Source organism: Cibotium barometz, chromosome 55 (assembly GCF_041138505.1).
Source record: "Cibotium barometz isolate CiBa-2024 chromosome 55, ASM4113850v1, whole genome shotgun sequence".
NCBI lineage: Eukaryota > Viridiplantae > Streptophyta > Polypodiopsida > Cyatheales > Cibotiaceae > Cibotium > Cibotium barometz.
In genome coordinates, this window is record NC_141100.1 from 2,794,776 (window position 1) to 2,819,728 (window position 24,953).

A 24,953-nucleotide genomic window follows, 5' to 3' on the forward strand; every position below is an offset into this window, starting at 1 on the left:
TTCGGGCAGGTGGTGGAGACGCCTCAGACAGCGGCCTCAGTGATAGCTCGGGCAGCAGGACTTCTGGCCATTCGTGTTGTGGTTCCTTCACCGGAGTCCCTCGCGAAGATGATCCTCCTCCCTTGTCTTTCTGGAGGACATTTGATACAGCGCGTGGAGTATTCGGGCCTCCCCGGCCAGTGCTACAACTGTCGGGAGATGGGCCACCTCGCACGCGCTTGTCCCCGCAAGGGGGTTCATCCTTCACGCTCTGCCGCCTCTGGACCCCCTTCACGAGGCCCGAGGGGTGGCCATCCACCTCAGAGACCGGACATCCCTGGCTCGTCTCAGCAGGCGCCATCATCTGACGAGCAGGCTCCGGCGGAGGATGCCGCGCAGTCCCAGGAGGCTCGTGGATGGCAGGAGGTTCGCCGGCGGAAACGCCCGGCCCGCAGGGACCGTCGCAGACGCCAGCAGGCAGCATAGGCTGGCGGACAGGCGACCCCGGCTGGCGTCCATGCACCTACCCGCACTTATGCTCCAGTCAGGGATAGGCGGCCAGCAGGTCCCACCCCGATGGACGAGGATTCAGTCTCAGTGCCCGTTGAGGCCGCCGGTGGAGCCCCCCACGTGGAGACCCCGCTCCCGCCTCCCCCCGCGGGGGGCCCCGCCCCCTCCATGGATCAGATTCCTAAGGATCCCAGGCCGCACTCTGCGACCCCCGGCCCCTCTTCCCTTCACTCGGAGAGCACTCCTTCCTCCCCCCCCTCTCCCCCCCAGCCCCCCCCTCCCGCCTCCCCCGGCGGCCTCCCCTGACTCCTCTCCTCTGGCAAATGCCTCTCCACCCTCTCCTCGCTCTCCCCCCTCCTCTCCGCGAGCCACCATCCCTCCCTCGGCCTCTCCAGGATACTCCTCCAGACCACCCACTGCCCCGGGGCAGCGCAGCTGGGTAGGCCAGAGTTCTGTTCAGCAGCTGTTCCACCGCCACTCCGGGCCGGTGGAGATGGCGATCATAGCTTCGCCCGGCCCGCAGGGACCGTCGCAGACGCCAGCAGGCAGCATAGGTTGGCGGACAGGCGACCCCGGCTGGCGTCCATGCACCTACCCGCACTTATGCTCCAGTCAGGGATAGGCGGCCAACAGGTCCCACCCCGATGGACGAGGATTCAGTCTCAGTGCCCGTTGAGGCCGCCGGTGGAGCCCCCCACGTGGAGACCCCGCTCCCGCCTCCCCCCGCGGGGGGCCCCGCCCCCTCCATGGATCAGATTCCTAAGGATCCCAGGCCGCACTCTGCGACCCCCGGCCCCTCTTCCCTTCACTCGGAGAGCACTCCTTCCTCCCCCCCCTCTCCCCCCCCAGCCCCCCCCTCCCGCCTCCCCCGGCGGCCTCCCCTGACTCCTCTCCTCTGGCAAATGCCTCTCCACCCTCTCCTCGCTCTCCCCCCTCCTCTCCGCGAGCCACCATCCCTCCCTCGGCCTCTCCAGGATACTCCTCCAGACCACCCACTGCCCCGGGGCAGCGCAGCTGGGTAGGCCAGAGTTCTGTTCAGCAGCTGTTCCACCGCCGCTCCGGGCCGGTGGAGATGGCGATCATAGCTTCGCCCGCCACACAGTTCTCTCCAGCTTCCCCTGGGGGGGCCCCGCGAGTGATGGGGCTCCCAGTGGATTATGGTTTTTTCAGGTGTCTCCAGCTGGATGCTGGCCCGTTTGAGACACTGGTCGCGCCCTTGCGAGTTTGCGTGGTGTGCCATCCCTCTCGTTCTCCTTCAGTGGTGGTGAGCAGCATGGTAGCCTTCTCCTTTCCTCTCAGTGTTGCCCCAGACACAGCATGGGATTGCAACTCTGTAGAGGAAGTTCTGTGTGATCAGATACTGGAGTTTTCTCACCACTTCAGTGACCTGGGGCTCACGGACCTATTGCAGACCCGATTACACTCAGCCCGCATGAGCTTGTTTGGCATAGGAGATTGGCGGGTGGATCCGGTCCACACCTCCGTTGAGGCGGTGCTACTGATTCTCCTCCACGCCGCCCCGAGGGTGCAGCCTACCTTTAGATACATATATGCAGAGGATTGGTCTCACGCCTATGCCTTGGACAGGGCGAAGGCGGAGTGGGGCTGGACACAAAGACAGGTCACCCTTTTTTTGGAGAGACTCTGCACCCGGACTGACAGTGACTATTCTCCCTCCAAGCCGGCGCCCAAGACTCACAAAGTGGAGGGCAGCTCATCCGGGCCGGCTGAGAGGGGTGAGCCAGTGGTGGCTGCTTCACTTGCCATAGCTCATCCATGAGGATCCTCTCATGGAACATCCAGGGTCTTGGTGAACCCCGCTGCTACATTGGTAGGGGTAGACTTCGCCAGGAGATCCAGAGGGCTCTCGTTGGAGGACCCATAGATATCCTTTTCATCCAGGAGCACCACCTTTCTGCCGGGCGCACCCGCACCTACGGGAAGATCTTGCCAGGCAGGAGTCACACTTTTTGGTCACTGGCATATGGTTCCCAGGGGAACCAGGGTGGAGTATGCATTTCAGTCAGCGAGCAGCTTCTATCCGAGGTTGTGGATTCTGGCACTCTGGTCCAGGGTCGAGCGCAGTGGATCATCCTTCGGGTTGGGGAAGACCGCATTGGCTTCCTCAACTTCTACGCCCCTAATGGGGCGACCGGGAGAGCTGAGTTTTGGAGCACCATTAGGCAGTCCCTCCCCATGGCAGACCATTGGTGCCTAGGGGGGGATTGCAACATGCTGGAGGATGCAGAGGACAGGATGGGGGGCAGCCAGGAGACCATTCATGGGCCGGAGCTCGCTGCCTGGGAGGAACTAGTGCTGCAGGTGAGAGGCCAGGATCCGTGGACTCTCTCGGAGTTTGGCAGGTTGCAGGGGAGTTTATCTTTCTCGCGCTCGGATAGACGGGCCACAGGAGTTAACCTTTCCCGCATCGACAGGTTTTACATTGATGAGTGGGCTTGCGATAGAGGTGGCACTGTGGGTATACTTGCAGGCTCCTCGTTTTCAGACCACTTTCCAGTGCTTCTCCAGATCGATGACCCCACGAGAGGAGAGCGAGGCCAGAGCGTCCGGATTCCAGATTGTCTCATAGAGGAGCCCGAGATTGCGACCAGAGTTGAGCAGGTCTGGCAGGAGCTTCAGTTTAGGAGAGGATCGGCAGCCAGCGATCTTGACAGGGGTTTGCAGGAGATCAGCAGGATGCTCAGACAGGCTGCCCTGGACCGTCTGGAGGCTTTCAAAGAGCAGGAGAGGAGCCTGCGGAGGAGTCTAGCTTCCCTCCAGAGACTTTAGGAGAGGGAGCCTACGAGCCCTTGGATTTCAGAGCAGATGGAGTCAGCTCGCACAGAGATCAGATCCATCGAGGAGAGGAGGGTGGAATTCCGATTCCATGCTCGGGCTTCTTTTTGGACACAGGCTGGAGACAGAGTGACTCGAGACTTCTTTGAGGCGACAGGACCCCGCTTCAGACGAGAGGGTCTCAGGCGTCTTCGGCAGGCTGATGGCCAGGTGGTGGTGGATCCCCCCAGGGTTCGGGCGATCGCCACAGATTTTTATAGGGATCTGCTCTCTGCTGAGCCAGCAGATGACAGGGTGTGAGAGGCTCGGGAGGCAGTCTGGAGCTTCACGAGACCGGTTGTGCCGGCCCATTTGCAGCACTCCCTTCTCTCCCCCTTCTCGGATACGGAACTGGAGGAGGCTCTTCAGGCACTTCCTCGGGGCAAATGCCCTGGTGAGGACGGTCTCTCAGTGGCTTTCTTCGAGAGGTACTGGGGTCTCTTGCATAGGGGCTTCAGATTGGCATTCCAGGAGATCATGGAGTCGGGAGACATGCCGGACAGCATGGCAGAGGGGTTGATTCACCTGATCCCCAAAGAGGGAGGAGACAGACTGGAGATTAGACAGTGGAGACCGATCACCTTGCTAGGCACGGCCTACAAGGTCCTAGCTAAGGTGATCAGCAGGTGGATTCAGCCTCACCTTCCGGACATCATCCACTCCACGCAGACAGGCTTCATCCAGGATAGGAGCATCCTGGATAACATCTTCTCTTTCTGGGAGGCTACGGCTTTGGCTAGATTTCGGCAGGAGGATCTGGCAGTGCTCCTTCTCGACTTCGAGAAGGCATATGATCGGGTGGACTGGGCCTTCTTGGAGGGCACTATGGAGAGGATGGGCTTCCCCCCTCAGTGGATCCGAGGGGTCTTTGCACTCTACACATCGGCCCATAGCCAGGTGCTGATACAGGGCGTGCGCGGAGAGAGGTTCCAGCTCTCGCGCTCGGTGCGGCAGGGGTGCCCCTTGGCGCCCTTTCTTTTTCTTTTTGTGGCGGAGGCCATGAGCACTTTCTTGACGGCACAGGATACAGGTTTGCAGGGCCTCCAGCTCCCCATCCGCACCTCGGAGGAGCTCCTAGACTTGGAGTTTGCGGATGACACTGCTGTCTATCTTCAGGGAGGGGAGGAGAACCTCCGCCGCTTCGCCTCAGCCATGGACAGGTTTTGCAGAGCTTCGGGCGCTTTGATCAACTGGCACAAGTCGTGTGGGTTGTGGGTCAGTTCCGTCCCCCCCCCCCCCCCCCCCCCCCCCCCCGACTTGGAGGCCAGTTGATGGGTTTCAGTGGCTGCCCCCCGGCACTACAGTGCGCTATTTGGGATGCTATGTGGGCATTGACATATCTCCGGAGCAGCAGATAGCCCCCCTTCTTCTGAGCATTCGGAAGAAGCTTCTGTATTGGAGTACCGCTCGGTTATCTCTGGCTGGCCGAGTGGTTGTGGCCAACCAGGTCCTGCTTGCTACCATGTGGTACATCACTTCTTGCTGGGCCTTCTCGCGGGCGTGTATTGGCCAGGTGCAGAGACTCATATCTTTCAGAGGGTGCGGGTGGTCGGCTTTCATCAAAGACAGTGGCATGTAGACCGGCCTCGATAGGGGAGGACTATTCTTGGAGATTATGGGCATGGGACAGCAGGCCTCTTATTCGCCTTCAGTGGGATCCAGGCGAGTGGCTTTGGCGAGATCCCTACTCGGCCCCTACCAGCCCAGGCACCCCCTTTTTTCAGTACACAGCGAGGCTGGGGCGGCGGATCCAGAGGCACAGGACAGCGGGAACCCCGGCGGCGGCCGAGCATTGGCGGCGACAGGGACTCTCCCATGCCTTCCTTAGGGACTTCTGGCAGCACCTTTGGGCCAGCTTCCGGTCCCGGAAGGTGACGCTTTTTCTCTGGCTTACAGCGCATAGAGGACTGGCTGTGGGGGCTTGGCTAGCTTTTGGCAGACACCCAGTGTCCTGCCCTCGGTGCGGCCATGCACAGGAGTCGCAACGGCACTGCTTATGGGATTGCCCACAGGCACAGCAGGTCTGGCAGCGCGCTCTCAGGATGGTTTTTGCAGGCTCGCCAGGTGAGATGATAGCGACGTGGGGTGCGGTGGCTTGGGCCACACGGACAGCGGCCCGGCCCTTGGATACGAGGACGTCCCTGGCAGTGTGACCATCCAGGTCTCTGACAAGGCGATGGCGGTGGTCCCGACGCCAAACTTCTCTTCTGCAGTCTCCCAGGAGGGGGACGGGCATAGATGGGAGGTGATCAGCAGCATGACGGCTTGGCACATATGGAGAGCCCGATGCAGGGAGGCCATAGACCGCCAGGCGACTCCACCGGCGGAGGTCGTACAGGCCCTCTGGGTGGACATCATTCACACCTTGAGAGGACACTGGGGGAAACTTCAGGGCGACTCGGATCGCATGAGAGGTCGCCGCAAGGCGTTCCTCCGCACTTGGCAGCCTGGCCCTTCCTCATCGCGAGGGGCGAGGATGTGACTTGGCACTACAGGCCTCCAGTTTGGCTCTTCTCACCTCCAACATGTACTACTAGGTAGCCCCCCCCCAGAGAGCGGCCAGCCACGGGGGTGGAGCTCCAGTGTTCACTGTATTTATTATCCCTCCTTGTGAGGTGAGCTTTGTAGCCTTATGGCGTTTTCTCATTAACTAATAGAAGGATCGTTTTTCCGGAAGGAAAAAAAAAAGATTAGTGCACAATTAAGCTAATAGCTTAATGTAGGTATGGATACTCAAAAACTAGTAATTTCTCATTAGACCAATGCCTCAATTTATAGATTTTACATCCACAAGATGCCAAGCATCTAATCCCATTGATTTCTTCTTGATTTGTGCCACCTCCCCTACATATGGGGGCACCTTTTCCTAGAATCTTTCCACACCCCTATATTCACTCATGCTACCCTTGATTCTCTCATTCAGTAGATTCTTCTCACCTTTTCATTGCTATCCACACATTTACTCACTCCCTTTTACGATCACTAGCTAAGAGCTTGTTCCCACACACACCCATTCACTTGCATATTTCAACACTAGAGTGTGTATCAAACCCCTAATGGAATAGATTCTTTCTATTTGCTACTTCCCTTAGTGCTAGGCTTCATTATGGCTGAGTTTGCCCTTCATCCGTGGAGGTTTGACAGAAACTCAGTATAAAGGGCTTTGTGTGAATATATGCTCTTATGTGTGTGTGTGTGTAGACTGCGTGTGTGAGAGTGTATCTTGATACAAAGTTCTACACCCACTATTGGGCACTGATGACGTCAGTAGGGATGTCGTAGTATCTAGTCTTGGAGTTGATAGTTATATAGGCTTGTGGTGGGTTGACTACCATGAGTATATAACATGCACGTTCCTAAAAGGTGAATTTGGGCATGTTCCTAGATTCATCTAGGTGTATATATATATTGAAACCTCTTGCGGATCTTATAGTATATTGGGCAACGACATAGATAATGCTCCTCTGTGTCAACCTTTGTGTGGCATAATCAGTAGATTCTCTTCTCCCCGGGTCTCCGTATGAGCTCTTCCTCTCTTCACTTTGATGCCAGCGAAAGTATTCGTAATTAAGGATCCTGTCACACGAGTCTCACACCGTCTTCTGTATCCTGAGTTTCGCGAGTTTAGCAATCCACTTTTATGACTTCAAACTTTAAGAGATTTAGAGATAAAGAGATAGAAACTGTACACTAGATTGGGTCCCGAATTACCCACTGAAGGGCTCCCTATCCCGTTACCGGAATAGTATTTGCTTTATTACTTTGAAGAGAAATGACTTGAGACTTTGACGATAAGCCAAACACAAGATCTCGGAGGACCAAGAGTCGGGCTGAACTGTACACAGCTGTAGAAGCATCAATGATGACCAATCTCAAGCCTATGCACTTTTCCCAATGGATGTAGGAAGGTTGCAAATATGAGGCTGAGAGAAGGGGCTGATTGGGACTGTTCTAGGCTGTGTGTATATGCTAAAAATGAATGAAAGAATGCGTTTTACCTTCACCGATAGGGCTGCTGTAGCAAAACGATGATATGTGTGTATGTTGAAAACGCAAGGTACTGAAGTGCTTCTATGGGCTGAATGCTGTAGATGCTGCGGTTCGATGATGGATGACTGAATGCTTCATGCGTTGATGCTCCTTGTGCTGTGGACTGAAAACGATGAGGGCTGATGTGATCTAGGGCTGGATGATCAATCACTTATGCTCCTTGTGCTAAAGGCTCCAACGTTTGATGGCTGATTTATGAGATGAATGAATGATGCAAATGCTGAGCTATTTATATGGGCTTTTGATGCTAGTCGGCTGGCTACAAAGCTGGCTGATTGCATCATGAATTCTACACAACTAGAATAATGTGATAATTGCTGTAGCATGGTAATTAAATACTAATAAATATGGAAAAAATATTGAAATAATGCTGAATAATATTCTGATGCTTCTGCCATGGTCTTATGTGCCTATGGGATGGATGATATGCAAAATGCAACCATGAACTGATGCAAACCCTAAGGTTTCTATGACTTCTATATGCATGAATGATTCTCTCCAAGTGGGTTAAGGGACTTCGACTGACTGTCTAAGGCTGAGGAATGACCTATGTAGCTCGTGCCTAACATATCCTGGACTGCAGATTAGAATGGGGTTACGGCGTACTACAATTATCATCCTAAAGGGTACTAATACTGTACAATGTTGCACTGATGATGATGAGCCATCTTGTCACCATGCACTACAGTGCAAAGTGCATGTGACAGGACATGTGAACACTCAGGTAGCCCGGTTGTTGGACGATACCATCCTCAATGAGCGCGAGGAAGTGAGCTCTGTAGACGTGGATCTTTAGTGGAAGCTCCGAAGGTGCGATCCATGTGCAGTGGGTGTAGAGGCTGAGAAGATCCAACCAGATAACCCAGCTAGTGTCCTCATGAGAGAGCTAGAGAAAAGGGGAGTCCAAACTGTACTGAAGGGATGGGAGGCGGTCCATGCGGAGCCCATACCATGAGAACCAAGGCGAAACTCAAGCATACCATACTCCAGGGTGGCCCTCGAGTGCTAGTTGTCTTGAGGACTCCAAGGCACGCCTCTAGTACCTGGGGATCCATGTGACTGATGTGATAGAGGTATGTGACTGTCTGGAAGAGTGCATCCACCACCATCAGCACTGTAGCAAACTTTGTTTGGATAATCTAGTGTGGGACAGATGGTTTGCTGCGGATCATACGGGAGAACATCAGTACATGGGGTGTCTCAACTCGTTGTTGCCAATCCTCATCGGATAAATCTGGTCCCCATAAGTTTTCTCTATACATCAAGGCTAGTGTGACGAGGGTGTCAAAAAGCCAACCCTTCGTCTTGGGCTCCTGGAAAATGTGCCTAGAAGCATTGCCGCTCAAGTAAGCTCAAGGCGGCATATCCCTTTGTCACTCTGGTGTGTGTTGCACCAAGGTAGACATAGGATGAGACAATCTTCGCAGTATCCCCTCTGTCTTTGAAGCTCAATCTGGATGTGAAGGGGCGGGAGGTATTGAAGACTGTTACCTTGGTTTTACCAAGGTTAACAATGAGGTCCCGTTGAGTGCAAAAAACCTGTAAGGCATCCAAATGTCTTTGAAGTCCCTTGGCTGAATTTGAGAGAGAGAGAGAGAGAGAGAGAGAGAAGCTTTTAAGGTAGTAGGAACAACCCCAAGAGACCGAAACGATCTATCCAGTGGAATGTGAGATTCAAACACAAGCCGTGTTGAATATCAACTCCATGAACTAATCACTTCTGCCACATTTGGGAGAGAGAGAGAGAGAGAGAGAGAGAGAGAGAGACTATTGTATGACTTAATGATGATTAGATTGATTGATAGATGTATGTGATATTCGCCAAGTACAATGCTTTTGTAGGCTTGCAGCCTTATCTTTTGATCCATACAAATATCACACTCTAATAAGTGGATGCCACATGGCACACTTACATTATCCAAAATTTGATGGATTTCACCTTATTTCTGAACTGCCTAATTTTGCTGATGTGGCAGCCTGTGGGTACAACTGGCATGGCGATGTCGTACTGATGATGTCAGTGTGTGATGGGCTGACGATGTGGATGAGCAGGTACAACTAGCAGGTGCTGAGCGATGACCAGCAGTGAGATCAATAGGAGGCGGTGCTGGACAATGAGAGTTGCCCAGGTGGTGGCTGCTGTTTAGATCAGAGGTGGCAACAACTGGCAAAGCTGAGGGGCAGCGCACTGGCAGTAGATCTGCACACAATTGATGATGCTGGTGATGGGCTGTCACAGGAATGGAAGCAGGCACAGCTGAGACAGGTCGTTGGCTGACTTGGCTCCAAATTAATCGACGTACAGGTAGGGACATGCCAGCGCAGGCGGGCACAAAGCTGCGGATGGCTGAGCGGCAACTGGTGGGCAAGTGCTGGGCGGCGACGAGCAGCCAGTAGAGGTCAAGGGCAGCTGTTGGAATCTGTTGCAGATGGACAGAGTGGACAGACAGTAGGTGCTGCTGGTGGCGATGCAGGTTGTAGGCGTCTGTCAACAGGAGGAGAAACTTGGCAATGATGGCGCTCATAGACTGCACAGGCTGAAACCCTAAAAACAGAAAAACCCTAACACATAAGAAACCCTAAAATGGCTAACCCTAGCTCTGCTACCAAATGTAGATTTAGGGTTACGTAGGTACAAGCCTAAGCTATGGTGGATCAAAGAGATCCATGGTGTGAGTGTGTGTGTGTGTGTGTGTGAGAGAGAGAGAGAGATTAATGTTTGCAAAAGACTGCAAGGGTCTATAAGACGAAAAGTCACAGTGAATCCATGAGTAACTGAATCATGGACTAACAAAATGAAACAAGACCTAAACTAAAATTGAGCTATCACGATCAAAATTGTCAAAGAAAGCCCTATAGGCTCAACTGTAAAAGTGCAATACATCCTCATAATATAGATACAATCTACAGGGGCAATAAGTGTATGGCAAGGTCAGGTGTCGGGGGTGGTCACTGATGGGGCAATAGGCTCCACATATGTAACTGTGTACTGGCTGTCTATGTCCACAGTTTGGGGTGGTGCACTCTAATATTGTTGAAGGATCTCCCGAAGCTGGAGTTGACAAGGGGACGGTCCTCTCGGTCGTAGCTGTCTCAATCTCTGGAATTTGAGTAGCTCTCTCGAGGGAAACACCGGGGAACCTTAGGGCTTGTATACACTGCCTAGTCTCTCTCTCTGGCTGGTCATCCTCAGATGCCTCTCTCTAGCACCTGGTGGAGGTGGGAAAGAGAGCTAAAGAGAGACAATGCTCAAAGAGAGTGTTGCACGACTCAATGATGATTAGATTGATTGGTAGATACCAAGTACAATGCTTTTGTAGGCTTGCAACGGCCTTATCTTTTGACTCATACATATATCACACTCTAATAAGTGGATGCCACATGGCACACTTATCTTATCCACTTATAAGAGTGTGTTCAGACTCAAAACAATAACAACTCTTTTAGGGGCTGTTCACACACACACACACACACACACACATGGATTCACACACATGAGTTGACAACTTGACACACACGAGGCTCCGAATCCCAACATGATGGGGATCCAGCGGGGCTTGAGTTCAAAGATAAGTGAGAGTGACCTAAAGCACACAAGTCACTTGAGACACAGTCCCAAAAGTGAGATACAGTGTGTTCTTGTGCACGAGGAAAAAACCTCCTAATGAGGGGAGAAGTGGCCCCGCTAGTCCTAGAGTGTCCACACACCACTGCCCATGACATAGATGTCTACAATTCACAATGTTGTGGTGATCTTTAGATGCTTGTGTTTGGGAGTTGAGGGCTGCCTTCTAGCAAGTGGTATCAACATTTGTGTGCGCGAAAATGAGATGCCTAAAATGAACTTCCAACTGCTCTTTTATAGGGTTTAATGCTGCTGGTTGGATTAAGGTTGTTCATCCCTTTTATGACCCCAATAAGTCATCCAAATGGCCTTTCACTGTGTTCATATTGTGCCGAACTTGTGTCCCAACTATGGGTCTGTGTCTATTGCACCTCAGGGCATCTATTGGACTGCCACCAAACAAGCTATTCTCTACCACACACTTTGCCTAGAAGACGGCTGCAAGTAGGAAGCATGTCCACGTGGTTCTCAGATGGGTGATGCATGTGACATCCCCTCCTGCTAAACTTGGAGCACTAGGGCAAATCAGCACCTCTGCTCCACTTTTGTTCTAGTCCATCTACAGGCTCAGCTCCATATCCAACGTCTCCATCTCCAAGCTCTTTGGCTTGGCTATTGGATCGTCTACAAGAGATGCAGCCTCATCCTCCTTCGTATCGGACGCAGAAAGACTCCTCGGAAGCTCCACGGAGACCGATAGCCTAAGTGTCGCACTTCTTCCTCCTCTCACCAAGGAGCCCTTGTCCAAGTGCAAGTAAAAATGGGTGATGGTCACCACCACAAGGTGACCTACCAGACTAAAGAGTATTTTGATGTTCTCTAGGCTCCAAATGTCACCCTATACCTAGACCAAGTTTCATCTACCTACTTCCATACGGCCACAAGTTATTGTTGTTGTTTGTACTTGGCTTCGATCTGTTCAATTCTCAGCTGAAGTTGTCGTTTGTGCTTGGTTTCAATCTCTTCAACTATGTTGAAGTCGTTTGTGCTTGGCTTCAATCTCTTCAGCTCTTTGCCGATGGGCATATATCTCTTCGCATTCTCGTCTAAGGCTTCGTTCTCCTTTGTCGGGGTGAGGTTCTTGTCGAGGGAGTATCCGAAAGAAGCCTTTTCCTACCTAGGTTAGACTTTTGCTTGTCCTAGTCTACACGCAACCTATGCCACATGCAAAAATGGGCTGAAAACGTGTAAACGCAAACCCTAATATGTTTTTTAAATTTGCACATGAAAGCTAGGGAGAAAATACTGTTGCAAGGGCTGATCTGGTGCAAAACAAGGAAATCCTAATTTTGGCTGCAAACCCTAATTCAGCACGCTCACTTTACCGAGGATGAACCTAATCTCTGATACCAATGTCACATGTGGGATGCAGAAAGACTTAAAACATGTGATTAACGCTAAGCACTTGAGAGATTAACACTAATCAAACTTAGCAAGACACAATAGAGAAGGAGAGATAGACCTTATGTACTGGCAACTATATATTGCAAAAACATGCTATACTAAAATGATGGACTTGGATCTTGACTTAGATCCTTGTTATGGATACCTATTTACTGATGCATACAAAGTTGACTTGCTGATTCACAGCTTCTGTTGTGATCTCTAGATGCTTGTGTTTGGCACTATATGATTGGAGAAAACAGTGCAATGAGATGTCTATTACAGGATTAGTGCGGTGACTGCCCATAGGTAGCCTGGTCAGGTGCGCAATGCCTGCCCTGGGCTGTCCCATGTGAAAGGTGTCTTGAAGAGCTTTTTCACTCTATCTGATTCAGTGCACAAAAATCTTGCTTAAAATGTTTTTTACTCTGGTGAAAGTACCTGATAGCACTGAAAAGGTGTTGTATGCACTGATATTTTAATATATTTTTTGATCTTGCCCTTGGCTTAACTTCCATGCAACTTAAGTAGTTGAAGTACGTATTGAAATTCCAAGTGTGGACTATTTCCGGTTTTCAGAAACACACTATGCTTTAGCATTGATATGAATTTAATGCAGTGTGGTTGTATTTTGAGTATGATCTATCATCTGACACACTTCTGTGTGTTTTGTGTGGTATTCTGTTAAGGAGATTAAAAAATAAATAATTCTTTATGCTTCTCTTACAAAAAGCAGCTGATACATTTATAAGTTGATTACATTCAGGTAACGTCAAAGAAGGGAGTGGCTGAGAAGCCTGTCCAGCCGAGTCTTTGGATCCAAGTTTTGCAAGTAGTTATGGCAATGTTGGTAATGGACACGTGGCAGTACTTTGTACACCGTTACATGCACGTGAACAGGTTCTTGTATCGTCATGTGCATTCTCAACATCATAGGCTGGTGGTTCCTTACGCAATTGGAGCTCTGTACAACCATCCCCTGGAAGGCTTGTTGCTTGACACCGTAGGAGGTGCCTTTTCTTTCCTACTTTCCGGAATGACACCACGTACATCTGTCTTCTTCTTTTCTTTTGCAGTGATCAAAACTGTAGATGATCACTGTGGGCTACGATTGCCAGGTAACCCATTCCACTTGCTTTTTAGGAATAATACGGCATACCATGATGTTCATCACCAACTTCATGGCACTAAGTATAACTTCTCTCAGCCCTTTTTTATGATGTGGGACAAATTCCTTGGCACGTACATGCCATACACTCTGGTCAAACGATCAGATGGTGGTTTTGAAGCCAGACCGGTGAAAGGTGAAACTGCCTAAGCGTGTCTTATGCAGTATCTGGGATTTTGTTGCTGCAACAGCATGCGAAGATCATACATAGTTGAGTTAAGCTGTGTCGACGCCTTCACATGCTCATGACTTTGCAGTCACTTCATGTATTTTAAAGATATGATCATGTAGCAAAATGGCATCCAATAAACTTATTCTTTTTGTGAAGTCACAGGATTGACGTATGAATGCATGTATATATGGGCTACATTTTTATTTGCTCTCAAGTCATATCGTCATGCTGAGTATGTCAGCTGTATGACACTGAGACGGATGTTTGTATGGAGGGCTGCTTGCCCATGTTATAGCTTCAAAGAAGGTTCTAGCGCATAGTTATGACACCACAACTCATTTTTAGAAAAAGTTGAGTATTGGCTCTTGCACCTGCCTTCTGATCTGTTAAATAAACCATGTGCCTTCTGATTGAGTAGTCAAAGGCACTGGCAATATGTGAAACTGGTGTGCTAATGGTGTGAGGGTGGAGATTGTTTTTTTGGAGGGTCCTTGAAGTCTTTCCATCTTGTGTTCTTTCTTTTTTTTGAGTGGGGGGTTGCAATTACTGTCTCCATTTCCTTTGTTAGCATTGTTGGGTTTGCTAATAAATTTGCTTACATGACTGTATGATGGCTGCTTTATGATATGCATCTCTCTTCTGCTCAATAAGAGGTATGTTGTGGTTTCAATTTACCTTTGTGCTTTTGTATGCTTCATAAGGTGGTTGTTTGCTGTGTTCGGTTGTTCAGTTTAGTTTGGCATCAGATATACCTCCACATGATATCATTTTGAATTTTCCATCAGAAGCGTAATGCTTTTTGAATGATGGAATTTGAGTAACTCTTGTTGGCCAAAGTTAGTTTGAGTTGAGGCTTCTCTAAACTAGTCCCTTGTGTTGTTGGCCTCTTGTTTTGGCCTGCAGCTTCTTTAGCAATTAACTGGAGAGATTTTTCATGTCGAGGAACAACTTTTTCTTACTCTCTTGTTTTGCTTAGAACTAGCTTAAGTTTGGCTTCTCCGCTTGGAATTGCAATTACTCCTTAGCCAATCATTTGTAGCCTCGAGACAGTTTGGTGGTTAAAGAAGAGATTAAAGATGCATTGGGATGTGATTCTGGTTTAGAATAGGTTCATCTTTTGGAAAACTGTGATAGGTTGCAGTTATTTCAATTTGCTCAATACACATTGTGAGCTTTAGTTTTTTGTCATGTGTGTTTACTACATTAGCTTAAGTCAGCAATTTTATGAGGTTGAAATCGAAACATTGCTATGATTCTAAGTGACTTTCAACACAAGCAAAACTCATGATGTACAACATTCTCATCTGGTCTTCACAGAAGAATTTTAATTGATGTACATTATTGAAAGGGTGAACTTCAAAGGATTGAGCAAAAGTTTGCAATGCTGCTTATTGTGGATCTACGCTTACCTTTTTTGGGCCTGCTAAGGGTAGACCAAGACTCCTTAGTGTAGGTTTCTCTTTGAATGGGCAACAATAATTTTGACCACCAAAAACACTTAAAAAGAATATCTTATTTGTTAGATAAAGGTGGTGCTATGAACTATAATTGAAACCCCAAATGTAGTTGTAGAGAATCTAGACTTTTGAGGCTCGGCATGTCTTTACAATTTTGTGCCTAAAAATTTTCAGCATGTTGGAACTTTCGTTTTGTTTTTTGATATGCAACCCTAGAAAACCTAATGCCAAGCCTTTTGTCCCTACACTTATTGTAAGTATATAAGTTCATGCCCCCATTTCTTCCCGAGAGCAATTTTGAAGGGATTCTTGTATGTGTGTTTGTGCCCCAATTTCTTCCTCTCACAACAATTGTGAAGGGCTATGTATTTTAAAAAAAAAAAAGAATTCTCGAGCTTTGTCCCTACGCTTCTTGTAAGTATGTGAGTTCATGCTTCTATTTCCTCCCCTGAATGCAATTTTGAAGGATAACTGCACAAACTCTCGAGCTGTAATTTACTCCATGCCATCTTTGCATGTAAAGGTTTCTTAGGTGTCACCTTTTAAATCTTTGTATCTAACACAAATTCTATGGTATTGGTTGGTTGTCAGTTCTTTTCATTGTGATTGTTATTATTGTGCCTTCTAATGAACTGATGCGAGGAGCACAAGCCTCGTTAATCAATCTTCTTGATGGCTTAGGCCTTATTTTTCGAAGATGATCATTTAGATTTTGGTTTACTTTAGCTCTTGCTCGATTTGTTTGAAGCTTGTGTAAACACAAGCAGTCATGGTAGGTATGTCTATGATTCTGGTCCATTTGCAGGCCTCTTTCCAAACAATTCTAGACTGTATGAAGTGAAATGCTGGTTGTCTGAGGAGAATGACATTGTGATATGTTGATTGTGTCTCATCATAAAAGTAGGTCTTCTCGTTTGCATGAGTTTGTCTTTACTCTATTTACAAACTTATATGAAGCTTTAAAGATAGTTATGGTCGATTATGCCAACAAGCAAATCTCTTGCCTTGTTTGATAGCTTCATAACTAGAATGTGGTTCTAAATTGCAATGCTTGGACCTAGGTTATATTGATAAGAAATGCGAATGGTAAATAGCTCGTCTCACTACCTCTATTGTATATTGAAAGGTGGGGAGTGTGTGTCATTGTAACGTTGAAACTTTCTTGATGTAATGACAGGAATTCGATCTATACTTCTCAAACGGTAGCCATTCATGATTTGTCACACATGGTTGAGATCAAGGATGATTTTGGACCGGCTAGGTCATCTTTCAAAATGACTGGTTTAGTAGAATTAGTGCTCGTTTTTTCACACTTTTGATGGCCACTGAAAAGTGGCTGTTTTTTTGGGGAAAAAACAGAACGAGCATGTCGTCCATTAAAAAAAAGTAAACCTAGTCCAGATAAAGCTCTGTTATAAATTGGGGAGTAGTTTTGCAATTGTGTTAGATTACCATGATTGTTAAAAACAATATACAAATCTTGTGCGCATGACTATTTTGTAAGATCGTCTATTTATAAATGGTTAGTATATAGTGAGAAATGCGAGTGTGCGTATGAGAGAAAGAGAGAGAGATTTGAGAAAAATATATACAAAACTTGTACTCTGCAGAACATTTTCACCATATATCTCAAAACTTGTGATTTCAAAGTTTCACGATTTTGTGTTGGGTAGAGTTTTGAACTGGATCATAATCGTATATTGCACTTTCTAATCATAATAAAATGCGTAAATTGCATTTTTTTTTTAAATTTTAAGAATGATTACATGTAAAAATTTGAAATAAGATTCTTGTAGGTCGCTGTGAACAAATAATTCAGTCTAGCAACAATTATCTTTTCCAATCGGCAAGCTATTTATTATAAACATTGTTGATCTTTTAATTTGTGGGTCGAAATTCCCGTGGGCAAAATATGCAAAGCCCAGGATACTTCACAAAAATTAGAAATTGAAGGCACGTATGTGTGTGTGAGAGTTATTCTCCTTATCTACAAGAAACAACACGAGAATGGTAATAGCCTTGCTGTGACCTTCCTCAATTTCAATAACATGAAAGAAAAAAAAGATTAAAAAACCAACCTTTCCCCAATTTACAAACATATCTACACTTGAACGGTTGTGAATGCCTCTATATTGGCGCTCTCTCTCTCTCTCTCTCTCTTTCTCTCTCTCTCACAAATGGGACAGGCCGTTTCTTGCTGATCCACAGCCTAGCAAACCGTATAGTGTAGGTAACATAAATTGGGGGAAACAGAGCTCAGCTGGGTTGTGCGACTCCTAACGGTGGTGTTGATGCCCTGGGTGGTGGTGGTGATGGCGCTGCTGGAGGAGTTGGTGCTCGCTGGGGCCGAGGAGGCGGCGCGTCCTGCTGGTGGTGTTCATAGGCAGCAGCTTCAGGGTGGTAGTGGAGCATCTCTTCCCAGACCTTCTCACGGAGGGCGTCCTCCTTGAGGTCTTCCTCGTGGTCATCGAGAAGATCGAGGTGGTCGAGGGGGGAGGGGGCGGTGGGCTCGAGGGAGGGGTCGTGGAGGAGGGAGAGGTAGGGGTGCTGGAGGGCCTCGTCTACAGTGATGCGCTGAGAAGGGTCGAACACCAGCATTCTGTCGATGAGGTTGAGGGCGAGGGGATTTGCGCGGGGGTAGAGCTGCGCCAGGCAGGCGCGGGGCGCGCGCGGCTGCGAACGGATGAAGGCGCGCGCCTTGTGGCTGTTTATGAAGCGCAGGTCTTTGTCCGGGTCCGGAGAGCCGATGGTGCCCAGGATGAGCTTGAGCTGGTGCAGGTAGTCTTTGCCCGGAAAGATTGGCTTCCGCCCCAGCAGCTCTGCGAAAATGCAGCCCACAGACCAGACGTCAATGGCGCTCGTGTAGTCCTCGCACGACAGGAGCAACTCCGGCGCCCGGTACCAGCGCGTCACGACGTACTCCGTCATAAGTTGCGCCGCCTGCTGCTGCCTCTGCTGCTGCGCCTGAGCGCCGCCCACCACTCTTGCCAGCCCGAAATCGCAGATTTTGAGGTCGCAGTTGGCATTGAGCAGCAGGTTGCTCGGCTTCAGGTCCCTGTGCAGCACGTTGGCCGAGTGCACGTACTTCAAGCCCCGCAGCAGCTGCAAGAACATGTCGAAAATCAAAAAGGTTACGCAGCAAAAACAACAGTTCTCCCAGAATAAATTGCGGTGCCTCCTCTTCCGATTCCGGCGGGTTTAGTGTTTTTTTTTTTCCCGTGTGCATCAGTGCTTGCAAGCTAGATATGTCAACTCCAGAAATGCGAATTATTAATAAGAATGTTGGTTAATGACATGGTAAGATATTCTGATGCATGAATAAGGGGAACCAGTTGGGGTTTTAATTATCAAGGTTTTTTTGTTGCGAGGGTGGATCTAGTCCATCAGCTCAACAAGCATACCATTCGCAGTTTAATCATCATAGAGACACAAGTTTCTCTCTGACCCCGGCTCGAAAAACAAAACAAAAATTTAATCATCTTCTAATCTTCGTTGGAAGGGTGGATGTTTAATCATCATCTAATCTTCGTTGGAAGGGTGGATCTAGTCCATCAGCTCAACAAGCGTACCATTCGTCATCTAAGCTTTTACTGTCAACGTTCTCACAAAGTCACAAGCAGGCTAGCTTTTTTTGAAGTCTGTTATGGATTGTTTTTAATGCCCAAAAAAAAATCAAACCCATCAAAAATTATGGATTGTTTTTTAGGCCCAAAAAACATCAAAAATTATGATGAGAATTGAAAAAATCGGCACTGGGGGATTACTTGCACTCTTGTCATGTTAAATTTGCACCTCAAAAAGCAAGCCCGTTAGCAAGAATTGATGCACATTATCAACATTCAATGCGCAAGATCTTCCCCCATCTGCCTGTGGGAACTTAATTGACGCTGGTGAGTGACGATCTAGTGGAAAAACCCGAGGTTTAATGTTATATAAATAGCAAATTTGAAGATTTGATTGAAAAGTAAAGCGGGGTTTTATGAATAACAAAATTGACATGTAAAAAGTTCTTTATAATCTACCTATAATCTTTGATTTTTTTTTAAATTAAGGTGAGTACAGGGGTGGGTGAGGGGGTTCTGAGTTCAATCACCTAGTGGTCCACCACTAAAATTTACTTATAATCTTGGAATTTTTTAAAAAAATTAAGGTCCGAGCCTTAAGTACAGGGGTGGGTGAGGGCCCAGGGGGTTCTGAGTTGGCCATTGGTCAATCACCTAGTAGCCCACCTACCACCTAGTTGCTGGCATATAAGTGAGAATTTTGAGAATTTACTATGGTCTGAAATGAATATTAAGAATTTCTTTTTTTCCTCTCGCACTTGTTAAAGTTTTTCTAGTACATTTGCAACCCAATGTCTAAATTTGCACGTTAAATGGGTTTTTGAAGGTATAGTTCTGTTTTACTGATGTCAAAAAACTGAAAATCTTGCATATAGAAGATTTTTATGTTTATTTCTTCGTGAGCACTTAGGGTAATAAGCAAGTTCACAAGTTCACTGCTACCTCTTTGAGAATGCGAAAGGATTGGGATGGATGTAAAATATACTCCCACAATAGCCAAATCCAAGGTTAAACTGTTTATGGGCAAGGTACATCCTTTTTTTTCCCGACTAGCCTTAGATAGTCACAGGCGCTTTTTTCTGCAAGTAGGTGATGTCGTCGAGGGAGCACCTAGTGAGGGTTTGAAATCAGGACCTCCCGATCCCAAGACAAACACTTCACCAATTGACCTACCACCTCATTGCACCCATATGCGCTTTTTTCTGCGAGTAGGTAATGCCGTCGAGGAAACACCTAGGGGGGGTTTGAAATCAGGACCTCTTGGTCCCAAGACAAACACTTCACGGATTGGCCTACCACCTCATTGGCAAGCAAAGGCAAAGGCAAAGGCAAGGGCAAGGTCCATCTTCAACATAATTAGTGTATTTTTTTTGACGGCCCAAAAGAAATTTCTGGGCGTATTTGTTGATGTCTTAGATGTCCAAAAGCGAGCAAAAATCAAGGGCCAAAACAGCCAAAAGCGGTTCAATAAAAAGCCACCAAATTTTTTTTCCCAATAATGGGAAGGGCTCTAACATAATAATGCATTTTTAATTTTGGGTACCCTTTAATCAGATGTGCCGAATGGGGAAGAAGAAGAAGGTATATCTACCTGGTAGATGAAGTACTGGCAGTGGTCGTCGGTGAGGGGCTGGGAGGAGCGGATGATCTGGTGGAGATCGGTGTCCATGAGGTCGTAGACGATGTACACGTCATTAAAGGTGGCGCGGTGGGCGGGGCGCATGATGTCGCGCACGCCGATCACATTGTCGTGCCGGAGGTGGCGCAGCAGCCGGATCTCGCGCAGCGTCCGCCGGGCGTCCGTGCTGTTCTCGAACGCGTTCCCGATCTTCTTGATGGCCACCTTCTGTCCGGTGTCGCCGTCCGCCGCTGAGCACACCACGCCGTAGGCACCCTTTCCGATGGGCTTGATGGGCACGTATCGCGTGTCGATCTCGAACCGGCTGCGCCAGACCGTGTAGTGGTGCTTGCCGGGCGGGCAAGCGGCGTTGGGCGGCTCCACCTTGGTGGCCATTACTCTAACGGCAGGGTCACATGAAGAACGCGGGGCAGCACCACCGCGGAAAGAAACCCTAAAAGCAAGAGGAATCCCACAGATCTCTACAGAAGCAGAGGCGAACTGCACAGAACGGAGAAGCAGATTGATCTGAAAGAGGGTTGTGGGCGGAATGGAGCGGAGGGCTGGGGCGTAATCCAATGCAGTGGGACGAGAGCAACAAGACAAACCACAACCCAAAAACGGCTACCGGCGTGCTTCTGCCACACGGTGTGCTTGCAAGAAAAGGGGAAAATAGACGCTTGCAAGAGCGGGCCGAGATGGGCGCTGGTGCTGGCAGCAGAAGCGACACTGGAAACGCATCCAACGGCCGATATGAGAGAGACTGCAAAGAAATTTATTTTTATTTTTATTTTTACTTATTTTTTTGGATAAAGCCGGCCTTCTCTCACTTGGCTTGTTGTTGCAAGGCTGGTAACCTTATTTTTGCCTTGCAATGCAAGCGTTGGAATTCCACCCCCTTCCTGCCTTCCTCCGCAAAGGACAAAATTACCGTGACCTTGGAGAGCTGCAAAAGACCAGCAAGCCCACATACAAAAACTAAAAAGCCAATATCATGTGGCCGTAGGTAGCTCAGTTGTTAAGCTGTTTGATTGATATCAATTATGACCTCGATAAATTGAATCTAGGTTAGCTACAGCCACCGCACAACTCTCACAGTTGCATCTTTGCAATTGGGAAAAATGTCTCCTCATAATCAATCCCATGTATCTACGCATATCCTTTGGCTACCAATCTAGTCTTGTACCTGCTTATGCTACCATCACTGTTATGTTTCACCTTATACACCCACTTACAACCAATAGCTTTCTTGCCTTCAAGCAATGGCACCAAATCCTAAGTCTCATTTCCATACAATGCATCCATCTTCTCATCCATAGCTTTCTCCCAACACACATTTCCAATAGCCTCATCAAAACATGTGGGTTCTACAACCTGCACAACTTTTGCCATATATGCATAGTGATGTGCCACATAACCATCATAAGTCCACCTCTGCATAGGATTTTTGACTCTTCCAGATCTTTGTAACTTTGCATTCATGGCTTCCATAGCCTTCTTCACACGAGGTGTCCTCATTTCCTGGAATCCCAAGCTCCTCACATCAAGGCTCATCTCCGAGCCACTAGAATCTCCACCAACAAGAGAATGCCCTACAGAAATGTCAGGCATACCAAGGGACTCAACCACTTTCTCTTTGCCTTTATGTGATCTACCAACTACATTTTCAGGACTCGTATTATGACACAGCCTATCAACAGAACTGCTGGATGAGAACTCTCCTGGTCCACTCAATGACTGTGATTGCTGACTTGCATTCTGTGCAACCACATTTCCACTTACATCAGCCCTAACAACATCCTTTTCAGTAGCATACCAGCTACTCATCTCATCAAATACAATATCCTTGCTTACCCTCAATTCACGTGTAGCAAGATTATAACATCTATATCCCTTTTGCTCAACCACTCCTTATCTTACATAAAGAATGAATGCTTCGCACCATGGGAAAGTTAATCCAAGGTTATGATACTATGCCGGACCCAGATATGGTCACCACCGTCTGTTTTTTTAGCCTCATCATTGTCCTTTTGATGGAATTTTTTGACTGGCACACATTGAAGGATAACATGGCATGGCATTCAACATCAACAAGGGTCTCACGCTTCACCAAATACTCAAGCCTGGGCATGTGTAGGCAGATTACTATAAGAAGCAGAGTGACATGCAAAATGGAAAAGTGCAGCAAAACAACTATGCATCCTCTAGCAGAAATAATGAGGATAATGAGAGGTTGTTTGTTATGCAACATGTGGTTAATGTTGTGTATGGAAATGAGGTAGCACCATGTAAGGATGATGTATGGTATGTTGATTCAGGTGTGCTTCGAACCACACGACAAGTCATGGTGGTGAGTGGTTCAAGGAAATGAAGAGTCTTGAAAGACAAGGTTTTGTTGAAACAGGGGATGACACTACTCATCCGATTGATTGCCCATGTTGGAGATGTGCCATGTCTATGCAGGATAAAGTGAAGTACCTTGAAGATGTACTTCATGTTTTGAACATTACAAAGAATCTGGTTTTTGTTGAGAAGATGATTGAGCAGGGTTTGCAGGTTCAGTTTAACCCTAATGGCTGTTATGTAGAAGACTTCAAAGATAAGTGCAGGTTGGTTGCAAAAGCCAACAGAGTGGGCAGAATGTTTACATTGAATGTGAATATGCCTGAAGTGAATGCTGCAATGTTTACAAATGGTTCAGGAGTTGTTGCAGATACAAACATTTGGCATAAGAGAATTGGGCATGTCAATGTGTAAAGAATGAAGTCTATGCAGACTAAACAAATTGTGACAGGGCTGCCTAAGTTTAAAGTTGAAGGTGTGCAGAAAGTTTCTGAAGCATGTCAATTTGGAAAGCAAACAAAACATGTATTTCCACATGACAGAAATGTGAGCAAGAATGTACTAGATGTTGTGCATTCAGATGTATGGGGTCCTACGAAGACTATGTCTATGGGTGGCTGCAGGTACTACGTAACATTCATTGATGAGACCACACGAGGAAAGTGTGGGTGTAATTCATGAAGGAGAAGAGTGAAGTGTTCACTCATTTTCAGAATTTCAGAGTTATGGCTGAAAAATAGATAGGAAAGCATGTGAAGTACCTAAGGTTAGATGGAGGGGGAGAATACTTCTCTAATGAGTTCTCTAAATTCTTGCGAAAGAATGGCATACAAAGATAATCTACATGTAGATACACTCCGCAGCAAAATGGAGTTGCTAAGCGAAAAAACAGGCACATTGCAGAGATAGCACGAGCATTGATGGCTGAGAAGAATATGCTGTAGACATAGCTATTGGGCTGAGGCTATGTCTACATCAGTTTATATCATGAACATGACTCCTATTGCAGCCATACATGATATAATGCCAAAGGAGAAGTTTACTGGCAAGAAACCTGATTTGTCTCACTTGAAAGTTTTTGGATGTATTGCATATGTGCATGTGCCAGATGAGTTACGTACCAGGCTGCATCCAAAAGCAGAAAAATATGTGTTTATTAGGTATTCCCTTGAAGTGGAGGTATTTAGGGGAAGTTAAACTGTAGCTTTAGGTTCTTCTCAGCTCCTACTCAAAAAGGTCCCAAGCCCATCTATGTTCTATCGAAAAATAAAGGAGACTGATTTTGAGATACCACGGGGCATAGTAGTACTCTTTCTAACACCTAGCCTTTAGAAGATACAGATGTAGCCACATAGGTTTCTCCCCCATGATTGGGATTGTGCTAGCCTATGGTCGTTTATATGCTCCCTTGTCCCTCTTGTTGTGCGATCGTGACCACTGTTAGACTTCTACTCTAGATAAGACTTGATAAGGCTAATGTCAAGGCGATAGTGATCCTATTAGTGTCGAGGGTAAGGTCAGATCTTTTCCCACTAGGCCAATATACTAAGGGCTCTATCAAGAATTACTATCCCATCTCATGAGGATCTAGCACCAAAGTTGAATGGGCGGCTAGGGGTGTGCATCTACCTATTTTCTTTGACAAGGGCCTCTAGGATCTCACCTTCTTCCAAGACTTGTGGTGGGAGAAAGGGGTGGTTGGCTTTCAAGGTTGAGGCCTTGGTGAGGCTATTGAGGACATCACCCAAGAGAGATTAAGGGTGGGGCCGGCTTGGGAGATGAGGGGGGTGATTGGAGTAGGTGGGGATATCCAAGGGGAGGAGTGGCAAGTGGTGAAGGGAAGGTGAGGAGAGGGAGATTGGAGAGGTAGGTGGGGATATCCAAGGAGGGATGCCATTGGTTAATTGAAGGCGAGGAGAGGGGGAGCTGATGTAGATGGTTAGTCTAGGGGAAAGGGTGTCAAGGTTGTTCCTTCTCCTTGCCCTTGGCAAAAGTGCCTTAAGTACATGTAGATGAAGAGAGGCCTCTTGATGGTGAAGGGCCATGGGAAGGTAAGCTGGGACCATCTGCTATTTTTATTGGGGGACCTTATTTGGACAGGTCTTTGTTGCCATACGCATCATCATCATCTTGGTCCTTAGCATTGTCCGTGGTGTCCTCCTCCTCATCTTTGACTTTAAGTGCTAGCCTCATGGACATAAAACTCAAGGGTCTCTTTGGGATTCTTTGTCACAGATGTCCTAGGGGTAA

At 47.7% G+C, this 24,953-nt stretch overlaps 2 protein-coding genes across 6 annotated transcripts in view; one reads left to right on the forward strand and one right to left on the reverse strand.

The window, feature by feature from the left end:
- The window catches only part of LOC147607254 (sphinganine C4-monooxygenase 1-like), a 75,064-nt gene extending 60,928 nt beyond the window's left edge, over window positions 1–14,136 (forward strand). For 2 of the 5 annotated variants that reach the window (XM_086790869.1, XM_086790870.1), the window contains exon 3: window positions 13,149–14,136. In XM_086790869.1, coding sequence (XP_086646995.1) covers window positions 13,149–13,700 — 552 coding nt within the window. In that variant the 3' untranslated portion in view covers window positions 13,701–14,136. The remainder of the gene's footprint in view (window positions 1–13,148) is intronic. The other 3 variants (XM_086790872.1, XM_086790871.1, XM_086790873.1) reach the window with 3 other exon arrangements.
- A 3,048-nt stretch (window positions 14,137–17,184) lies between these two features.
- LOC147607255 (mitogen-activated protein kinase homolog NTF3-like) lies at window positions 17,185–21,090 on the reverse strand. The gene is made up of 2 exons (XM_086790868.1): window positions 20,334–21,090; window positions 17,185–18,281 (listed from the first exon to the last, which is right to left on the reverse strand). Exons 1-2 carry the CDS (start codon window positions 20,754–20,756, stop codon window positions 17,436–17,438), a joined length of 1,269 nt encoding a protein of 422 aa, XP_086646994.1. The 5' UTR covers window positions 20,757–21,090; the 3' UTR covers window positions 17,185–17,435.
- Between the last annotated feature and the right edge of the window lie 3,863 nt (window positions 21,091–24,953).